This window comes from Hemitrygon akajei, chromosome 7 (assembly GCF_048418815.1).
Source record: "Hemitrygon akajei chromosome 7, sHemAka1.3, whole genome shotgun sequence".
Taxonomy (NCBI): domain Eukaryota; kingdom Metazoa; phylum Chordata; class Chondrichthyes; order Myliobatiformes; family Dasyatidae; genus Hemitrygon; species Hemitrygon akajei.
Genome location: NC_133130.1, coordinates 169,965,281 through 169,986,606, shown reverse-complemented (window position 1 = coordinate 169,986,606; position 21,326 = coordinate 169,965,281). Strand labels below are relative to the sequence as shown.

At 40.7% G+C, this 21,326-nt stretch overlaps 1 protein-coding gene across 1 annotated transcript in view; it reads left to right on the top strand.

Annotated features, from left to right (window-relative positions):
* The window catches only part of psmb7 (proteasome 20S subunit beta 7), a 76,922-nt gene that overhangs the window by 53,009 nt on the left and 2,587 nt on the right, over positions 1-21,326 (top strand). The window contains exon 7 of the mRNA XM_073052576.1: positions 18,046-18,197. Coding sequence (XP_072908677.1) covers positions 18,046-18,197 — 152 coding nt within the window. The remainder of the gene's footprint in view (positions 1-18,045; positions 18,198-21,326) is intronic.

Below are 21,326 nucleotides of genomic sequence, written 5' to 3'. Positions count from 1 at the left end.
ATAGATAGGAACTTGGGTGAAATTAAAATGGAGGGCTATGTGGGAGGGAATGGTTAGATTGATCTTGGATTAGGTTAAAAGGTCAGCATAAACTTTTGGGCCACCATGGTAGCGTAGCAGTTAGCACAACACTAGTATAGTTCAGGATGCCAAAGTTTGGAGTTCAATCCTGGTGTCCTCTGTACGTCCACCCCGTGTGTTTTCTCTGGGTCCTCCAGTTTCCTCCCACAGTCCAAATATGTACCAGGTAGGTTAAATGGTCATTGTAAATTGTCCCATGATTAGGTTAGGGTTAAAGCAGGGTTGTCGGGGGGTTGCTGGACAGTGTGCTGAAAGGGCTGGAATGGCTTGTTCCACTCTGTATCTCTAAATAAATAAAATAAACAACATGTGGGCCAAAGGTCCTGTATTTTTTTATTAAAATTGCACTGAGACAGGAACCCCATTGTCTAACTGCTCCAAAAAGGTTACAATATCTTGAGGAACTTGTGTATTTACTTCCATGTGTTATTAACCAAGTTTGCACATTATGTATTCAGTGCCATGAGTGTTAGCGTTTGTTGTATTTGCATTTCTGCAGTCTGTTGATGTGAGCTACAAAGGGTGATGTCACAAGTAAGTTTGTACCTGTGATTTGCTGATGTTCATTCTTGAGCTGCAGTGGTACTTGTCAGAAAAGTCGGGAGTGGTCTTCCTGGGTAGTGTTATACATGTAGGCCATTCCAAGTTTGTGCCTGTTTTAGAGGCTAAGAATGAATTATCGTGCTTGCTGAGGTTCCATGGTGAAGGTAGTGTTGAAAAAGAATTTATTTTAAAAGTTTTTTAAAAAGCTTATATACCCCCTGGGCATTTTAAACAATTTTTGAGCTGTTGATTTGGGTCTCCTCTCTTAATGTATTCAGACAGCAGAATGTGCTGCCATCAGATTTAGTGTATGTGCAAGCTACTTGTGGAATGTAATCATTAGTATGTAGACTGTTTACTATGATGAAAGCTGTGCTTCCAAATTCACAGTCAGATTCTGATTCTGCTTTATTTATCACGTGTATATTGACGCATGAAGTGAAATTTGTCACTTGTGTTAACAACCAACATAAGCAAGGATATGCTGGGGGCAGCCTGCAAGTGTCATCATACATTCTGGCGCCAACATAGCAAGGCCCACAATGCTCGGCAGAATAACACACAAAACAACAGCAGAACGAGCCCCGTTCCTCTCTCCCAGAAACGCACGTACACAGTCCTTTAACCCCAATGCCACTTGGTGGTTTGGACATTAGTAAAGATGACCATCACCATTCTCACAAGCTTAGCCTTTCTTTAAACTATGTAGCACTGAATTATTTGAGCTTACGTGTATGTGTATTCACACTTGGTTAGATTGTGGAGATGTTTTAAAAATTAGCTTTATTAGTCACGGGTACATCAGATTGTAATGTGTCACTACGGCCATAGTGGGGTGTGTCAGGAATGGACAGGAGGAAGAGTATAGGAAACTGATACAGGACTTTGTGATATGGTGCAACTCAAACTACCTGCGTCTCAATATCACCAAGACCAAGGAGATGGTGGTGGACTTTAGGAGATCTAGGCCTCATATGGAGCCAGTGATCATTAATGGAGAATGTGTGGAGCAGGTTAAGACCTACAAGTATCTGGGAGTACAGTTAGACGAGAAGCTAGACTGGACTGCCAGCACAGATGCCTTGTGCAGGAAGGCACAGAGTCGACTGTACTTCCTTAGAAGATTGGCGTCATTCAATGTTTGTAGTGAGATGCTGAAGATGTTCTATAGGTCAGTTGTGGAGAGCGCCCTCTTCTTTGTGGTGGCGTGTTGGGGAGGCAGCATTAAGAAGAGGGACGCCTCACGTCTTAATAAGCTGGTAAGGAAGGCGGGCTCTGTCGTGGGCAAAGTACTGGAAAGTATAACATCGGTAGCAGAGTGAAGGGCGCTGAGTAGGCTACGGTCAATTATGGAAAACCCTGAACATCCTCTACATAGCACCATCCAGAGACAGAGAAGCAGTTTCAGCGACAGGTTGCTATCGATGCAATGCTCCTCAGACAGGATGAAGAGATCAATACTCCCCAATGCCATTCGGCTTTACAATTCAACCGCCAGGAGTAAGATATGTTAAAGTGCCGGGGTTAGGACTCAGTGTATTTAAGTAAACTACTTAAGAACTTTTTAAAAGCTATTATTAATGCTTTTTGAGAGGGTGATTTTAGATGCATATCATATTTTTACTGAGTTAAGTATTGTATGTAATTAGTTTTGCTACAATAAGTGTATGGGACATTGGAAAAAATGTTGAATTTCCCCATGGGGATGAATAAAGTATCTATCTATCTATCTATCTATCTATTTGCGTCAACAACCAACACAGTCCAATGATGTGCTAAGCCTGCAGGTGTCACTGTGCTTCCGGTGCTAACATAGCGTGCCCACACACTTACTAACCCTAACCCGTATGTCTTTGGACTGTGGGAGGAAACCAAAACACCCAGAGAAAACCACGAGGTTATGGGCAGAATGTACAGAGTACTTACAGACAGGAATTGAACGCTAATTGCTGGTGCTGTAAAGCGTTATGCTAGCTCAAGAACAGGAAATAATACCCTTTTTGCAAAATATCTAATAATATGGAGGCTGTCAGTTTCTTAATAAAAATAAACTTGAACTAATCTTGGAATGATATCTGAGTAAGCTGATTCAGTACTAAGTACTGAGCTACACTTGAATACTCAGCTCTCACCCGTGGCTTTCAACTAGCTGTTTGCATGTTAGCCTGCACTTCTACAGGCAGGCTAAACCAGGTGAGGGTAGCTGGCAGGCCTCACACCCTGGTGAACAAAGAATAGTACAGCACAGTACAGGCCCTTCAGCCCACAATGTTGTGCCTACCCTTAAACCCTGCCTCCCATATAACCCCCCCACCTTAAGTTCCTCCGTATACCTGTCTAGTAGTCTCTTAAATTTTGCGAGTGTATCTGCCTCCACCACAGACTCAGGCAGTGCATTCCAAGCACCAATCACTCTCTGAGTAAAAACCCTTCCTCTAATATCCCCCTTGAACTTCCCACCCTTTACCTTAAAGCCATGTCCTCTTGTATTGAGCAGTGGTGCCCTGGGGAAGAGGCGCTGGCTGTCCACTCTATTTGTTCCTCTTAATATCAAGATAGGGACATGCAAAGTCAGCTCTGGTGCACTGTGCAGATGAGATTTACAGTGAGATCCAAAGGTCAGGAAGGCCGTTCTGCAATGCTTTATAGAGAGCAAAGGGAACAGAAATAGTCATGGTCATCCACTGCAGCCAAAGAAGACCCTATTTTAGATGATAACTCGTACCACTGGACCTGGACTTCTGAGGTTCAGAGGGTGGAACTGCCCCAATGCAGTTCCAGCTTTTCCACTTTAAGAGCTTTCCTGCACAGATCTCTTGTCATTGTTGGATATGAAAGACAACCAACCACCAAGTACTAGGAAAGTCGAACATGCAGCTCAAGAAAGCATCCCAAAAAGTGCAACAAATCTATTTTCCAGACTTGTTTGAAATAAATATGAACTGAAATATTTTACAGTTCTATATTTGAGAATAGTAACATAATATTTCATAGATAATAAGGTATTTCATCTGTCGTAAAGGATGTTGGGTAGTAACACTCAACGTTTTAGAAAGATATGTAATTAGCAGGTGGAGAAGGAGCTTGTACAGAGTTGAGTGTAATGATTTTAAAAATAGTTACCTTTTTCAAAGACATTAAACTACTTGTTAACATTGGATTGTTAAAGCTGCTGTGTGTCAGTGAGTAAGCTGTTTTCCTGTGTGTGTAGTGGGAGATGTTTAAAAACTATAGCAGGTTCTGCTGGCACCATGGAGTGTGAACATGACTCATTAAAGTGGCTGGCTGTTCCTCCAAATCCTTGCTAATTTTAATTGAATTTTTCTTTGTCAATCAATTTATCATGTATGTCATTTAACTTGCATTTAGGTCCTTTTAATTGAAACGTAAGCAAAGTTCAAAGTATGTATATGTCACAAAGCACTACCCTGAGATTCAGTTTCTTGAAGGCATTAACAATAGTACAAAGAAATACAATAGAATCAATGAAAAAACTACACACAAAGACTGACAAGCAGCCAATGTGCAAAAGAAGATAAACTCTGAATATTAAAAAAAATGGAGAACATGAATCTAGAATCTTTGAAAGCGAATACTTAGGTTGTGGAATCAGTTCGGTGTTGAGGTGAGTGAAGTTAACCCCTCTGGTTCAAGGTAATAACTGTTCCTGAACCCGGTGGTATGGGTCCTGAGGCTCCTGTACCCGCTTTCCGATGGCAGCAGTGAGAAAAGAGCATGGCCTAGATGGTGGGTGTTCTCGTGGCATTGCTCCTTGTAAATGCCACCCTTGCCATTTGAACTCTGGTGAATGACATCTATACTCGTGTCTACTCAGTGCCCAGTTATGTGAGACCTTGGGTGATTCCCTTTTCTTTATCCTCTGGTCCCAGCTAGAATTCTAAGGATCAACTTTATTGACCATATGCATTTACACATGCAGTGGAGTCCCGTTAGTTGGGCCATCGGTTAATCAGGGCAGCCACCTATTTGGCTCAACTCTTAAAGAACAAAAACTAATCAAGAAAATAGCTGGGATTTCCTTCGTTTATTTGGAACATTATGCCTCTTAATTGAGACTGGAAACTGTTGCCAAACAGTAACTAACAGTTACCCACACATGTGGCTGTTAAACTACACTGTGCTTAGGTATTTTTAAATAGTGTTGGTTGCATGTGCTTATGTTATCCATTTGAGCTGACAGACGCAGATTCAAAAATCAGTGGTTTTTGATCATTTAGTTTTATATTTTGACTTTAAATGGCTTTAAACCCTTATGACACTACTTTATGCAGGAAGGTGATGAAGGCAGTCCATTTTCTGCACTAGGTGTCTGCACTGATTGTGTTCATTTATAGTCAATCAAGAGAACGTGACAGCATACCCTGGATGAATTCCTCTGTTGATAACTGTTAGGCACTAACACACAGTTTTATAGTACAGTAGTACTATTGGTAATGTTCTAATTTGTTCTGTATTTCATTTAAATACATACTTTGTTACTTAGTTAAACGGTAGTTGGTCCTTTTTATACTTTTTTAACTATTTTCATGGAACTTCAGCTAATTGGGCTTAAGCGTACTGATCCCGAAGTGTCTGAATTAACCGGAATCCACTGTATTAAGAATTTACTGTGGTGTGTTGGTGTGACATGCAACAAAAAAAAACATTCAACAATTCTAAGATTAAAGAATTATATAAAAGAATAAAGTTAGAGGTTAAATATATTGTAAAGCCTGGCTGGAACAGAAGGTGAAACTGGTCAGACTTTCTGATCCCTGAGCCAGTGCACACAAATCTACTGAGCCCTGGGGAGCTATACATTTTCCTTAGCCGACTAGCTGCAGATCGTTCAGGGACTAGAGCACACCACATGCTCTAGCTTCTTTAATTGTTGCGAAGCACATTTCTCAACACTAAGTATTGAGTTGTTTAGAAATATGCTTCATGAGGACCCAGCAGTAGGGAGAAAATGTGCAAAGCAGATTTGCTTCACAATTCACTGCTTTGGTTTTCAGATGACTTCTAAGCAGTTAGAATGGGAAACGGCTTCTTCCCCCAGGCCGTTGAATCTACTGAACTCCTTGCTACCACCCAGGTCTTATCACGTATGAAACGCCAGTAGCATTATACTCTTTACTTTTTAAATTGTGTTGTAAATCCACCTTAATATCTGTAACACACAAAAATGCTGGAGGAATTCAGCTAGTCTATTAAGCTACTGACACGATGAAGGAAGCCGTGAACACCACCAGAGATGGAGGACCTTCATCACTGCTCTAAACAGTAGCGGCAAAAGAGAGAGAGGGGCAGCATCTATGCTAATGAATAAATAGTTGACGTATCGAGCCCTTCATCAGGGCTCAGCCCAAGACGTTGACAGTTTATTCCTTTCCATAGATGCTGCCTGACCGGCTGAGGTCCTCCAGCATTTTGTGTGTGTTGCTTTGAGACCCAGCATCTGCAGAATCTTTGTGGTTTATTATTTGATAAAATTTATTTGTGGTAATATTATTTTATGTGTTGTGTGTGAGTTATATGTTCTGTGTTGTACACATTGGTTCCAAGGAATGTTGTTTTGTTTAGTGGTAGACATGTATACAGTTAAAATAACAATAAACTTGAACTTGAAAAATGAGGGAGAGCAAGATTTGAAAGAACTGGCAGATTGTACCCTCTGGAGTGTGGTGTTAAACCAGGCTTTATGTGTCACAGTTGTGCAGGGTTTACGGGGGAAGGGGACCTAGGAATTTGAGGAATTGTGGCCTTTTTAGGCCTTTCATCTTAGCGTTTTTCAATATGCGTTTCTTTTAACAATATTCCCCTTTGTACTAATTGTCAGTCTGCCTTAGCGGCACTAAAGTGGCTATAGGGTACTCATGCAGCTGCATATCACAGGGGTACAATTCAGCGGCAAATGTCCTGCAGCCTCTGGTTTCGACTTGTAAATTGGCATTTGGAAAGTAATTAAGCTAGCATAATTAAGGCTGCAATTGAAATCCATTAGAAATTAAACCAGATAACTGACGCACTAAATCTCCTTAGTTAAAGTAATCAGTGAATGGATAAAGTGTCGGCAAGGTGAAAGTGAGATTTTTCAAAAGAACATGCATGTATTTTTCATTCTCCTATGTTGTCACATACTAGAGTCCCATGAGAAGCTCTACGCGCCAGATAGTGAGCAATATTTATAAACCCATGACAGGCAATAATGGCAACTTGAAATATTCTTTTGCATGAATCTTGAGTACTACTCAAAACTGGAGCCATCCCGAGTTTGTGATGGCAGCTGTTGAGCCCTGCAGTTACATTTCTGGGCTTTGAACGTTCTCCAGTTCAAGAAGCAGAGGCTGGAAGCTTCCTGTGTTTCTGCGGGTTGCGTGCACTCAGTCGCTGTGCCTTTTGAAGACGTGCCACCACCGATTCTGCTGGTGCCCAAGGCAAGGCAGCACCAGCAGGATCTGTTTTTTTTAAACACAGCCTCCAAGTTGTAGTCTTCAGATGTAAGCTGCACATGCTTTGTCAATGCCAGCTACTTGATTGTCTGGTCCCTTGTCGCGCTCCTGAAAGATAAGCTCTACCCAAGACCCTTCAGAGAGGAGTGGTGAGATAGATGGTGATGTGCGCAAGTGCCACTTCTGCGGGCTGATTTATGAGATCATATTTCATACTGATGCAAGTACTGGCCTCTAGAGGGACACTTATGGATTGCCGAAGATCTGAGCAGTTTCAGCCCTGATGGGCCCATAGGCTTCAGTGCGGTGATGCCAAGCACCAAACAACGACTGTAGAATGATATTAATTTGTCATCTGGGCAGCTATGGATCCACTTTAAACAACTAAAGTGGGAAAGTGTTTCAGCTCATGCAGCTCCTACAACAGCCATTTAATGTGCAGATTGTTGTGCTTTGATGGCCCAACAGTTTATAAAATGTTGATTTTATGCTTTTTTTAAAAAACAATTTATATGAGACGGCTGGGTTACTTAGGAATGAAACATTCTCACTGTCCCTTTCATAACCCCAGTGCTGCTGTCTCGTAACAGTACTTTTTACCTCATGTTACACAATAAAAAAAATATTGATCAGATCAGTAAACTCTGTAGTTTCTAACAATTACCACTGCATTGTTTTGGGCAAAGTTCTCATAATGCATTTCTGATTTATCTTTTTGTCTTGTTATTTTATACATTTTTGTCACTCTTAGTCATCTTCTTTGAGCCAGGCAAACCTGATATAAAATAATTGACCCTTCCTGCTATTTAATCTCTGGAGTTAAGCGAGGTGACCTGAAGAGAATATTTACCGTAATCATATCTTGTTGTGAGAGCAGGAGGAAATAGAATTAGACTGGATAAAATTGTCAAAATCAAGGAAATTTATTATCAAAGTATGTATATGTTACCATATACCTTAACATTCATTCAGATCACAGATATAATTTTAAATCCAGTCCACAGAAGAATTGGGGGTGTAGGGGGATCTTACTGAAACCTATTGAATACTGAAAGGCCTTGATAGAGTGGACAAGAGGAGGATATTTCCTATAGTGCAGTGAGTCTAGGACCAGAGAGCAAAGCCTCAAAATAACAGGGCGTCCCTTTAGAACAGAAATGTTGAGGAGTTTCTTTAGCCAGAGGGTGGTGAATCTGTGGAATTCATTGCTGTAGACATCGGTTGAGGCCAAGTCTTTGAATATATTTAAAGCAGAAATTGATGGGTTCTTGATTAGTCAGGGTGTCAAAGATTATTTGGGGGGGGAGGCAGAAAAATGGGGTTGAAAGGGATAATAAATCAGCTATGATGGAATGACAGAGTAGATTTAGTTGGCTGAATGGCCTAATTAGCTCCTATGTTTTACGGTCTTATGGTCCAACGAGTGTTTGAGAGCTCTGAATAACATTCCATTTTATTTCTCCTTTAAAAACTTCCCATGTTTTAACCACAAAGCATGGATAAAATTGTCAAAATCAAGGAAATTTATCACTAAAGTATGTATATTTTACCATATACCCCAACATTCATTTAGACCGCAGATTGATTAGAATTCTGTCTAAACCTCAGTTAGACTTGCTGGGTAAATGAGATTAGGCTGAAGAGCTAACTACAGCCCAGTAATAGTGGTGAGCAATGACTGGGTAGGGTCCACTAGAGGTCTATGTAGTGTAGCAGCTGTGACAGGTTTATAAAATTATGGGCATCCTGCTAGTGTAGCAGATAGAGTAACTCCATAATAGCTCTAGCGACCCGGGTTCAATTACACCCATGTGACTAATTCACCTACTAACCCGAGTAACACCACAAGATACTGGAGGAACTCAGCAGGTCAGGCAGCGTCTGTGGAGAGGAATAAAGAGCTGATGTTTTGGAATGAGACTTCATCAGCACTGATAAAATGCCAGCTCTTTAGTCAAACCTCCTGTAGTCAAACATGGAACACCAGGTTAAGAAAGCAAATATGGAATATAGAACATAAAACACTACAGCCCTTTGGCCCACCATGTTGTGCCGACCTTTTAACCAAGATCAATCTAACTTGTTGCTCCTACACAGCTCTCCATTTCACTGTCCTGAAAAATCCTTCAAACTTGAGCTTGGAAATAAATCTTTATAATGTCTGTCTACCAAAGGAATGCTATTTTTGCCTTGAGTGGGTGTGTGGTGAAGATTTACTAGATCTGATTTCTGAGATGTGCGGATTATTAGAGATTAAGGAAGATCTGTCTATTCTTGAGTTTAGAAGAATGATTGAAATAATTTGCCACATGCAGGGTTTGGAAAGGGACTGGAAACCTAAACTTGTCAGGAGAAGTGGGATAAGGGTGCGACCCGTTTACAACTCGGGGCGTCAGAGTTCAGAGCTCAATTCTGATGTCATCTGTAAGGAGACTGCATGTCCTTTCTGTGGAATACATGAGATTTCTCCTGGTCCTCCGATTTCCTCCCACAGTTCAAACGCATACCGGCTGCTAGGTTAATTTGTCATTGTAAATCGTCCTGTGATTAGTTTAGTGTTAAATCAGGGGTCACTGAACCAAGCGGCTCGAAGGGCCAGAAGGTCCTATTCTGCACTGCATCTCTAAATAAAGTAAAATAAATAATTCTTGGAAAATGATTGTCTAGGAACAAACTGAGTGGGGTTTACTCTCCTCCAGAGTTGTAAATTTCTGGAAATTTTTAACGAAGTAGCCTTTAGTTCAGTATATTTAAAACTGAAACCAATAGAAAACTATTGATGTTTTGTGCAATATTTAAATTTTCCTTTTTTTGTATTCTAAAGCTGCTAAATTTGGTTAAATAAGAGTAAGTGATAATGAAAAAACACTTATCTATGCACAGGCAAAGGAAGGCAAGATCTGTTCTGCCAGAAATACTGTTGTTCATTAGGCTGTGTATTGTGTGTGGGGATTTCTAGACTTGGCTATTGCAGGATTACTGCTCTTTTAACCTAAATGTCTACAGTGGAGGCCGCAAAGATGTTTGCTTTTGTACGCTAAATAACGTCCCTTATTTGAAGACAGTCTGCTTTCTGCCACGTTTACTAACAGTTATATTCGGACAATGCCACTAACGTCACAATGGAAAGTAGTTTGAGGTGAGGTACAGATGTGTGGAGTGGGGCTCCATAAATTAAACCTTCATGTCATCATAATATGCATGCATTGGGCAGGCATTAAAAATAAACAGTTTTGCTGTGAACCCGGAAACTTTATCCTGCAAAAGTGCACCCAGTTTAATCAATCTCATTTAGTCCACATCTGTCAGATGGGAAAAGCGGAGCGTAATGACGAGCTGCATATGAATTCGGTGTGTGTTACTGACAGTAATCCGAACCGCCTGCCACAGGGCTCAGGTGTGGAAGTCCGCAGGCTAGTACCACCAGCTGACATTTTAAGTTTTAATGACTCCACGGGTAGGTGACCACTTGCTGTGAGGTTTGCTTACCGGATCAAGACAGCAGGCAATGGAGATAAAGCAAGACTATTAGTGTCTCAGTGAATACTCTGACAAAGCAGTTTAAAAAAAGTCATGAGTCTTGGATTATTGTGTCATTATTTCCGTGACTGTAAGTCTCTTGTCCTGTCTGTTCGGACAATTACACTGCAGTACATGGAGGAAGCAAAGTGCCATTTCCTAAAAAGACGTATGAATATATTGTCCTTCCCAAAGGGATACTTAAAGATGATATTTTATTGAATTATGGCAAACAGAGCTGGATTATAGAATACATTACTTTTGTTTATCCTTGTGTGCATGCACTTCTCTGACTTAAATTATAATATTAGCCTGGATTGTATTTTATCTTGGCATAAACTGCATTTTTCACTCCTCTGATTGTTAATGATGAATTAATAATTTTAAACATCCATCGATATGATTGTAAACCCATCTTTGTTTGAAGGTGAAACGGCTAATGAATTCATTTAAACTGGTCAGACGTATCTTGAACTGATCCTAATGCTCCAGAGGCAGCAGATGTTAAATTTGCATTAAAAATAACGTGGCTAATCTAAGATCAGTTAGGTCAATGGGCAAAAGACATTTTGCTTAAATTTGTAATCACATTTGACTTTTCTTTCCAGTAACCAAAGCTAACAGTGGAAAGCAATTTGGTTTGACATTCGGATGCACTTTTCTGGATAAATGCAGTAGTATAGTGGATTCCAGTTAATTGGGCCGTCGGTTAATCAGGGCAGCTGCTTATTTGGGTCAACTCTTTTTTTAAAAAAAACAAAGACTAATCGGGAAAATAACTAGAATTTCCTTCATTTATTTGGGATATCATGCTGCTTAATTGGGACAGGAAGCTTTAGTTGAACAGTTTCTAACTAACGTCAGGTTCATGCACTTGTGTGCTTGTTAGATGCTACACCGTGCTTAGAGCAACCAGTTTTAAAATAGCAGTAGTTTGTGTTCAAAAAGCAGTGGTTTACGAAACTTTTAGTTGGCAAAAAAAATCAACACGATTAGGCACTATGCCGATTTTAATAATTTTGATCAATCAGAAGAACACAACAGCGTATACTGGATGAATTCCTCAGGTAAAAACTATTACGAACTAATACACAGTTTTGTAGTACTGGAGTAGCATTGGTAATGTTCTAATTTGTTCAGTATTTCGTTTAAATACATAATTTGTTACTCAGTTAAATGGTATTTTTAACTAGTTCCATGAAACTTTGTCTAATTGGAGCAGCCGCTTAGTAGTACACAAATGTACTGGTCCCAATGTGTTCCAATTAATCGGACTCCACTGTATTTTAAATACTTGCCTCCATCTAGATATTCCTGATTTTTATTATTCCTGTAACTAACTATAAGTCTTTTGATTAATGTTACATAGACTGTACAAATTTCTGTAATATGTATAAATGTAGTCATCATGGGCACTTACAAAATAATCACAAAAGCTGTAAGAACTGCTTTAGCAGTTAATATATATTAATTGCACTAAAAGGCACCACTGTTTTAGTCACTTAATTGATGTGAAAAATAAACTATAATTCACGGTTCTTTAAAAATGAAATATTACTGATCACAAAACAGCTCTAGAGAATAGATTTTGTTAAATATGATGGAAAACAGCCATACATTAATGTGAGAGAGATGAAGAGCTGTAACACTATAGCCTCCAGTGGTTTAATCTGATCCATGAAGATGTATCTACTTTTCAACTTGTAAGATTAAAAACTTGGCATCAACACGGTTTGCATAATTACTTACTTACTGCCCATTACGCCATTGGCAGCAATGAAGGTCCTCCATCTCTGGCGGTGTTCAGGGCTTCCTTCATCTTGTCAGTAGCTTCTTCTCGGGTTTTCACTACAGTCAGTCATGCAAGTTCCGGGTGGAAACTCAGGAATACTGTTGCGCTCAGATGCGGAAGGATTCTTCATTGTGTTTCCATAACAGTTTTGGTCTACCAGTTAAGGTTGTTAGACCTGAGCTGAACCCCTGAACCTGGAAGACCGGTGGACCACGTCTGGCCTCTACCCTTTGACCTGCTTAGCATGGGTGACCCTACCAAGAGCCAAAGCACAAAGCCCTGACTCCAGCCAACGTGGCTCTCCGGCTCATTGGGGCACGCAAGCCTCCAAACCATGACAAGGTTGCAGTCCTCTTGGAAGAGGGTGTGACTTGGTTTAAAGTACATAAAATCATTACCATTCTCTCTACTGTTTTTCCTCCCAGAGTCTATGAAGAATGGGAGTACGGATGACAACAAAACTTGACATCAGATGCGTACCCCTAGGGTACCTAAAATGTCACATTCTCCTTTTTATAAGATGCTGCCTGGCTTGCAGAGTCTTTTAAAATATTTTTGTTCTTTTGTATCTGTAGTATTCACTATAATAGTAGGAAAAGTGGAAGAAAAATAGCAATGTGCTTTGTTAGATATCTAGTCAAGGGAGAATTAACCCAAGCCATGGTTTAGAATGGAGATTTTGTAGATCTGTAGATCTGGTGCTGATAAACCGCCTTTTACTATTTTATGAAAGCCAGAAAATGGATGCAAGGCTGATTCATTTCAGTGAATAAATGAGTCACAGAAATCATATTTTAAAAGATATATTTCAATTTAATAATTTGTAATTTTCAATTGAACATTCTTGAATTAGATATTTTTTTAGAAGTATGTTAAAATTGTTTATAATGTAGATCAAAAGTAACACTTAACGTGGAAGTGTCCAGGAATTTCTTCCCAGCTGGGCATTATTTTATGACAAACCAAGCATTTGGGGATTTGCAGGCAGCAGCATAAATTTATTGTTGTTTTTTCCCCTTCTGTGAATACATTTTAAAATAATGCTCTCTTTTTCTATGATGAGGAAAAAAAATAGTTGTGTGGCAAAATTCTCAGCTTAGTGATTGTTTGAAATTCCTGATGCTCTGGAACGATTGTTGTTTGTACATGCAAATCTATAGCTAGCTGGCTTCGAGTTCCTGACAACGTAGTTCCACCCCCCACTACCCGTTAAAGGACCAGCACAGTATCTACTCTTGATGGGCTCCAGTTCGTGTCGGTGCTCAGTCCTTCAGATAATGAGTCTGCAGGCAGTATTCAGCTGTCAGAAGCTCATTTGTATAATCTCAGATTGCATGACCAGCAACAACAGCTACATGCAGTTCACTATTGCAGCAATGTTTAAATCATCTTCGAGGATAGCAACGCTCAGAAAGCCTGCTAGTTCTAAATGCACCAGATTGGCAGTGTTATAAATATTTTATCAAACACTGTTGTTGATTTGCAGTACATGCTGAGATTTTTATTTATCACACAGGGTGTTAATTCCTTTGGTACTTTCTGAAAATGGCTATTAGTGGTCAGTGTAATGACTTTTGCTATTGCTTTGGCTCGCCGTGCTCTGGGATGCTGCCGAGGTGACCGTAACATGACTGGTGCAGACCTCTCCGCTCTTCTCGCAAGTGCGGCTCATTTGTCATCTGGCAGTAAATCGAGCTGCACACGAGAGCCCAGGGACACATTCTGTGATGGTCTGATGGAAGTGAGCAGATAGTGCTGTAAAGGCGGCCTGTCACAGATGACTTGTGCTACAGCACATCTTTTCATTCAGGCTCCTCTAAGGTAAAGCGCTTGAGCTCGTGGGGATGGCACTGCCTCGAGTAAGGGCAACATGGTAGTCCAGTGGTTAGCACAATTGCCTTCCGGCACCAACCACTGCCAGTCAGATTTAGTTCAATGGCATAAGCGCAGCTCAGTAGCGTAGCGGTTAGTATAGTGTTATTAGAACGGAGATGAGGAGGAATTTCTTTATTCGATAGGTTTCAATGCAATTGCCCCCCCCCCCATTCTTTTAGGCTTCAGCTAGTACAGACCCAGAGCCATCAAACACTAGTATAGATTGGCAAACTGTAAAGTTGTGTATGCAATGGAGTGTGTGTGAAAGAGAGTTTTTCTACTGAGAAAGCCATTGATGAAGATTGCAGCAGCAATATTAACACTATACAGCTTACAGCAAGTGATCTGGAGGAAGAAATAATGAGTTGATATATTGATCCCATGTGTTCAGCTGAAGGTAATTCTCTTTCCTGCTGTTTAATTCCTTATTTTCCTTCCCCTGCATTTGAATCTTTCATCAGTCAGTAATCTATCCTAATCAATTTTCTTCATAATCACTGGGCTTCTTTTTTCTGAAGAATGCAAGCATGTCCCGACAGCTTGTGGTCACGATGTCTTGCATCTTTCTTCCTAGTATCTTCTGCGGAGGTGGGCCTCTTCGTGGACGAGCTTTGTGGACTTCAGTTTGTTAAATTTGAGCTGAGCCCCTCATCGTGTGCTGTATGATGCATTTTTCATTTGTTTAGGAAGAAAAAACTGTGATAGAAAGAGATAAAAAAACAAATAAAGCTGCCAAACAGGAGGCTGAATAATTCAAACACAAGAGATTTTGCAGATGCTGGAAATCCAGAGCAACACACACAAAATGCTGGAGGAACTCAGCAGGTCAGATAGTGTCTGTGGAAATCATTTCAGGCTGAGACCCTTCTTCAGGACTGGAAAAGAAGGGGGAAGATGTCAGAATAAAAAGATGGGGGAAAGAGGATGGAGGACTAGCTAGAAGGTGGTAGTGAAGCCAAGTGGATGGGAAGTGGTCTGAGATCGGCTTCATCTGCAAAAAGCAGGATTTCCCATTGGCTAACCACTTTAACTCCTATCCTTATTCACATGCTGACATGTCAGTCCATGGCCTGCCACTCTCAGGCTGGAGGAACACCACCTCATATTCCGTCTAGGTAGCCGTCAACCTGATGGCATAAACATTGATTTCTCCTTCTGTTAATTTCTTTTCCTCCTGACTTATTCTATTCCCCGTTCTGGCGTCTTATTTCTTCTCCTCACCCGTCTATCACAACCCCCCTCAACCTCCGTCTTCCCTTCTCCCAGCCACTCTCCTCTCCTATTAGATTCCTTCCTGCCAGTCCTTTACCTTTCCTACCCACCTGGTTTCACCTATCACCTTCTAGCTGTCCTCTTACCCCTCCCCCTACCTTTTTTATTCTGGTGAATTCCCCTTTCCTTTCCAGTCTTGACTTGCTGAGTTCCTGCAGCCTTTTCTGTGAATAATTTAAATGACTTTGAATGCCCCCAAAACAATCACTTGTAGATGAAAGTCTTGGCTAATCGTGTGGAATATGAATATGTATTAATAACAGGCATGTAATGCAGAGGGACTGGGTTGATAGGTGTTGGGAATGTTTTATGACTTTCTTCACACTCATCTGCACAGAGGAACAGGTAAGCTCTGTGTCAGTGAGTGAACTCTGAAATTATGCCCACTCTTGGTACAGGCTGTTAATAGTCTAACAGGGATGTAGTGGGTTTGAGGTAAAACAAGTTTTTAAAAAGTATATTTTTATATAGAGGTACAGCACAGAACAGGTGTAAGAAGCTGCACTGCCCAGCAACCCGCCTATTTAACCCTAACCTTATCACAGGACAATTTTATAATGACCAATTAACCTACTAACCTATATATCTGTGGGAGGAAACCCACATGCACACAGGAAGCTTCTTACAGACGGCATCACACTTGAACTCCGAACTCCAATGCCCCAAGCTGTAATTTATTCATTTAGTTCCTGAAAACCAAACACAAATCAGAGAATTATATTTAAAAACTCAGAAAGACTGTGATCGAATGGAAACATTGGTAAACATCCACCAGGAATTTGTCAAAATGAGGAATGATAGTTAAATTAAATGTCCTGGAATATGTCTAGTAAGTTATGGCTTATGGGCATATTGGTACATTACATCTAATTTACTGTATTTCTAAATTAAAATTTCAATCATAGTGTTTCCAAAAAGTGGACCCTTTCCAGGTTTATTATCACTGACGTATATGTTGTGGAAATTGTTGTTTTGCAGCAGCCTATGGTGCAATGCATAAAATATACAATCAAATACAATAAGAATTTATATATGTAAAATAAATTGAATAAGTAGTGAAAAAAAGAGCAAAAATGATGAGCTCTTTGAGTTGGTTCTACAATACATCTATAGAAATTTGTTAGACATACCAAATCTCCTCAAACCCCTCAGGAAATGTAGCCCCAGTCATGCCTTCTTCATAATTGTATCGATATGTTGGGTTGAGGATAGATCTTCAAAGATATTGACACCCAGGAACTTGAAATTGCGCATCCTTTTCCACTGGTTAACCCTTGATGAGTACTGATGTGTGTTCCCTTGATTTCCCCTTCCTAAAATCCATGTGTCACATGCTGACTTTACTTTAGAAAAAAAAGGGGGGGGTGGAATTCACAATTGGTTTAAAGCTCCAGAGGGGAAAAAATCAATTAGTTTAAAATTGCAATGAATTTCAGTGTGTGTGTGTGTGTGTGTGTGTGTGTGTGTGTGTGTGTGTGTGTGTGTGTGTGTGTGTGTGTGTGAGTGTGTGTGTGTGTGTGTGTGTGTGTGTGTGTGTGTGAGTGTGTGTGTGAGTGTGTGTGTGTGAGAGTGTGTGTGAGTGTGTGAGTGAGTGTGTGTGTGTGTGTGTGAGTGTGTGTGTGAGTGTGTGTGTGTGAGAGTGTGTGTGTGTGTGTGAGTGTGTGTGTGTGTGTGAGTGTGTGTGTGTGTGTGTGTGTGTGTGTGTGTGTGTGTGTGTGTGTGTGTGTGTGTGTGTGTAAAAGCTTGTTTCTAAGTTATCCCAGTAGAGGGGGCTGTTGCTGCTTTATTGTGTTGCTCATTAATCCAGGCAAGGTGAAGAGTGTAGAAATGGAGTAAAAGTTTAACAAAATAATCTTAAAATACTGTTCATTGCTAAATTGCAAATAGCTGCTCTCTGCAAATTCAAGTGCAAGTTTAATTGTCATTTAACCATACACATGTATGTAGCTAAATGGAACGGCGTTCCTCCGGGGCAAAGGTGCAAAATACACTACATATAGTCACACACAGCACATATAGTTACAGTCACAGGTTATGAGGTGGAGTGGTAGTATAGTGGTTTGCACAATGCTTTACAGAACCAGCGACCCTAGTTCAATTCCTGCAGCTGCCTGTAAGGAGTTTGTATGTTCTTCCTGTGAGCACGTGGGTTTCCTCCGGGTGTCTGATTTCCTCCCACAGTCCATTGTAAATTGTCCCGTGATTAGGCGAGGGTCGTTGGGCAGCGCAGCTTAAAGGGCCAGAAGGCCCCATTCTGTGCTGTATCTCAATAAATAAATAAACAGAAAAACAAAATAATATTAGCAGAAGTCCCTGAGTGACATGGCCTGAAGATTAATGGTGCATGGGATGTTGTCCTGGAGACAAGTTTCTGCAAGAAGTGGGTCTTTGAAAAGAAACAATTTTCCTGTCAGAGTTTATAATCCAATGCTGTGTGCACACAATTTTCATTCTTAACTGGTTTCAAATAACTTTAACTCAGTGTGATTATCCCCAAAACTTTTCCATTAGGAAGAAGAGGCTAAACAGCTTGTCCGTGATGCCATCGCTGCGGGAATTTTCAATGACCTCGGGTCTGGCAGTAACATTGATCTGTGTGTGATAACGAAGAATAAGTTGGACTATCTAAGACCACATAGTATTGCTAATAAAAAGGGCGTGAGGTAAGCGCGTGTTCAGCTTTGCACATAGAACTTGAAATATACATTCAGTGGCGACTTTATTAGGTACCCCCTGTACCAAATAAATTGGCCACTGGGAGTACATTCATGGTCTTCTACTGCTGTTGCATGTTCAGAGATGCTCTTCTGCATGCCATTGTTGTAACTTGTAGTTATTTGAGATACTGTTGCCTTCCTGTCAGCTTGAATCAGTTTGACCATTTTCCTCTGACCTTTTATTAACAAAGTATTTTCACCCACAGAACTGCTGGATTTTTGTTTTTGCTTTTTTGCACCATTGTGCGTGAAAATCCCTGGAGATCAACAGTTTCTGAGATACTCAAGCCACTCTCTCTGGCAACAACAATCATTCCACGGTCAAAGTAATTTAGATCACACTTCTTCCCTATTCTGATGTCTGGTCTGAACAACAACTGAAGCTCTTGACTGTGACTGCATGCCTTTATACGTTGTGCTGCCACCACATGATTGGCTGATGAGATACTTGCATTAATGAACAGGTGTACCTAATAAAGTGACCAGTGAGAGTAGAGTGGTACAGCACAGGAACGGGCCTTGCGACCCACGAGGTCTGTATCGAACATGATGCTGAATTAAACTGATATACTTCTGCCTGCACATGATCCCATTCCCTACATACTCATGTGTCTAAAAGCACCTTAAATACCACTGTTGTACCTGCTTCTAATTACCTCTAGCAGCCTGTTCCAGGCACCCACCATTCTCTGTGTAGAAGCAAAACTTGGCCAACACATCTCCTTTAAACTTTCCTCTTCTTGCCTTAAATGCATGTCCTTGAGAACACAGAATATTACCACACAGTGCATGCCCTTTGTTAGTGTGCTGACCTTTTAATCTACTCTAAAATCAATCTAACCCTTCCCTCTTATGTAGACCTCCATTTTCCTATTATGCACAACTCTATCTAAGAATTTCTTTTAAGTCCCTAAGGTACCTGCCTCTACCACATCCTCTGGCAGCATGTTCCACGCACCCACCACTCTCTTACCTCTGGCATCCCCTCCCCTATGCTTTCCTCCAATTGCCTTAAAATGATGCCCCCCTGTTAGCCATTTCCACCCTAGGAAAAAGTCTCCAGCTATCCATTCAATCTATGCCTCTTCTCATCTTGTATACCTCTGTCAAGTCACCTTTCATCCTCTAAATATATTTGACATTTATATCCTGGAAAAAGAGATTCTTTGCTATCTGCCCTACTTATGCCCCTCATAATTTTGTAAACCTCTGTCGGGTCTCTCCTTATAGCTCACGCTCTCTAATCCAGACAATGCCCCAGTGAACCTTGTGTGCACCCTTTCCAAAGCGATCATATCCTTCCTGTAATAGGGTGAGCAGTATTGTGGCTGGACCAATGTTTTATATAGCTGCAGTATGATTTTCTTTCTTTGTAACTTGTTCATAGAATTCACCATTCCATCACCTTATCTTTCTGTTGACACCTGGAATTTTCCTCATCTACTTAAACCTTTCAACCCTTATAAGTTGAACATCTCTCTTAAGTCTCCTCATAGCTTTCTCTTGGGAAGTCTAGCCTCTCTTCTCTCTCAGCAGTACCATTGCTGTTCTGCTGAGACTTCACAGCTCCACCTCCAAGTATCTGATAAGCCTCATAAATTGTGGTGTACAGTATTAGTCACAATAATCATTGAGTTTAAAACCAGTTAAAACCAGCCCTTCCAGTTTGCAGGTCAGTTGATGAATGATGTTTCAACCTGCAATGTTGCTTTCTCCACAGATGCTGCCTGACCTGCTAAGTATTTATTTCAGGTTTCTAGCATCTGCAGGCTTTTGCTTGTCCAACTTGAATCAGAGTTCCAGCATTGTTACTGCCAATTGAATTCCTCTCGTCTATTTTCACTTGTCTCCAAGCAGATCATCTGCAGGGAGCAAGTATTCACCATCTTTCAGCAGGCACCGTCACCACTTGCATCATTGATCCCTCTTCATGCCCTCATGATCACGGGCTTCCTTTGTTCTCTCCACTCCTCCTTGTTCTCTACTGCTAAAGCAAGGCTAATTCCAAGCTGTTTGTGGTCCTAATTGAAGATTTCAGACTTAAGATTAAATGTTTCTCTCCGGCTTCACATTCTAAAGTAAAGAAATTACTTCCAGCATTCTATTGTTTTTCTTTAAATAATTTCTTTGCTTTGGACCTCCGTTGCATTATTAAGCCACAGATGCTGTAAGCTTTTGTAAGACTATAACACGTAAAAGCAGATTTAGGACATTTGAAGTCATCAAGTCTGCTCCACTATTTCATCATGGCTGATTCATTATCCCTTTCAACCCATATTTTCCTGCTTTCTCCCTGCAATGTTTGGCGGCCTTTTGCTTTTAATACACCCAATATCTTGGCCTCCACAGCCATCTGTGGCAATGGATTCTACAGATTCGCCACCCTTTGGCTAAAAAACATCCTTCCTCATCTCTGCAATAAAGTGATGTCCTTGTATTCTGAAGCTGTGCTCTCTGGTCCTAAACTCTCCTACTATTGGATACATGCTCTCCACGTCACTTTATCAAGGCCGTTCAATTTTCAATGAGGTGCCTCCTCGTTCTTCTAAGCTCCAAGTGAGTACAGGCTCTTATCCTCACATGTTAACCATTTCATTTCCAGGTTCATTCTTGTAAACCTTTTGGATTCTCCAATGGCAGCAAATCCTTTCTTAAATAAGGGGCCCAAAACTGCTCACGATACTCCAAAAGCAGTCTGACCAATGCCTTATAAAGGCTCAGCAATACATCCTCACTTCTATGTTCTAGTCTTCATGAAATGAATTCTAATATTACATTTGCCTTCATTACTACCGACTCAACCAGCAAGTTAACTTTCAGGGAATCTTGCACTAGGACTCCCATGTCCCTTTGCACTTTCGATTTCTGAATTTGCTCCCCATTTAGAAAGTAGTCTACTCCTTTATTGCCTTTACTAAAGTGCATAATCATACACTTACCTACACTATATTCCATCCAGCACTTCTTTGCTATTCTCCTAATCTGGCCAATTCCTTCTGGAGACTCCTCAGTTAGTATAACAGTCTTCTCAATTTGTCCTGCCACATTTTAAGGAACAACCGGTTTACTCTTCCT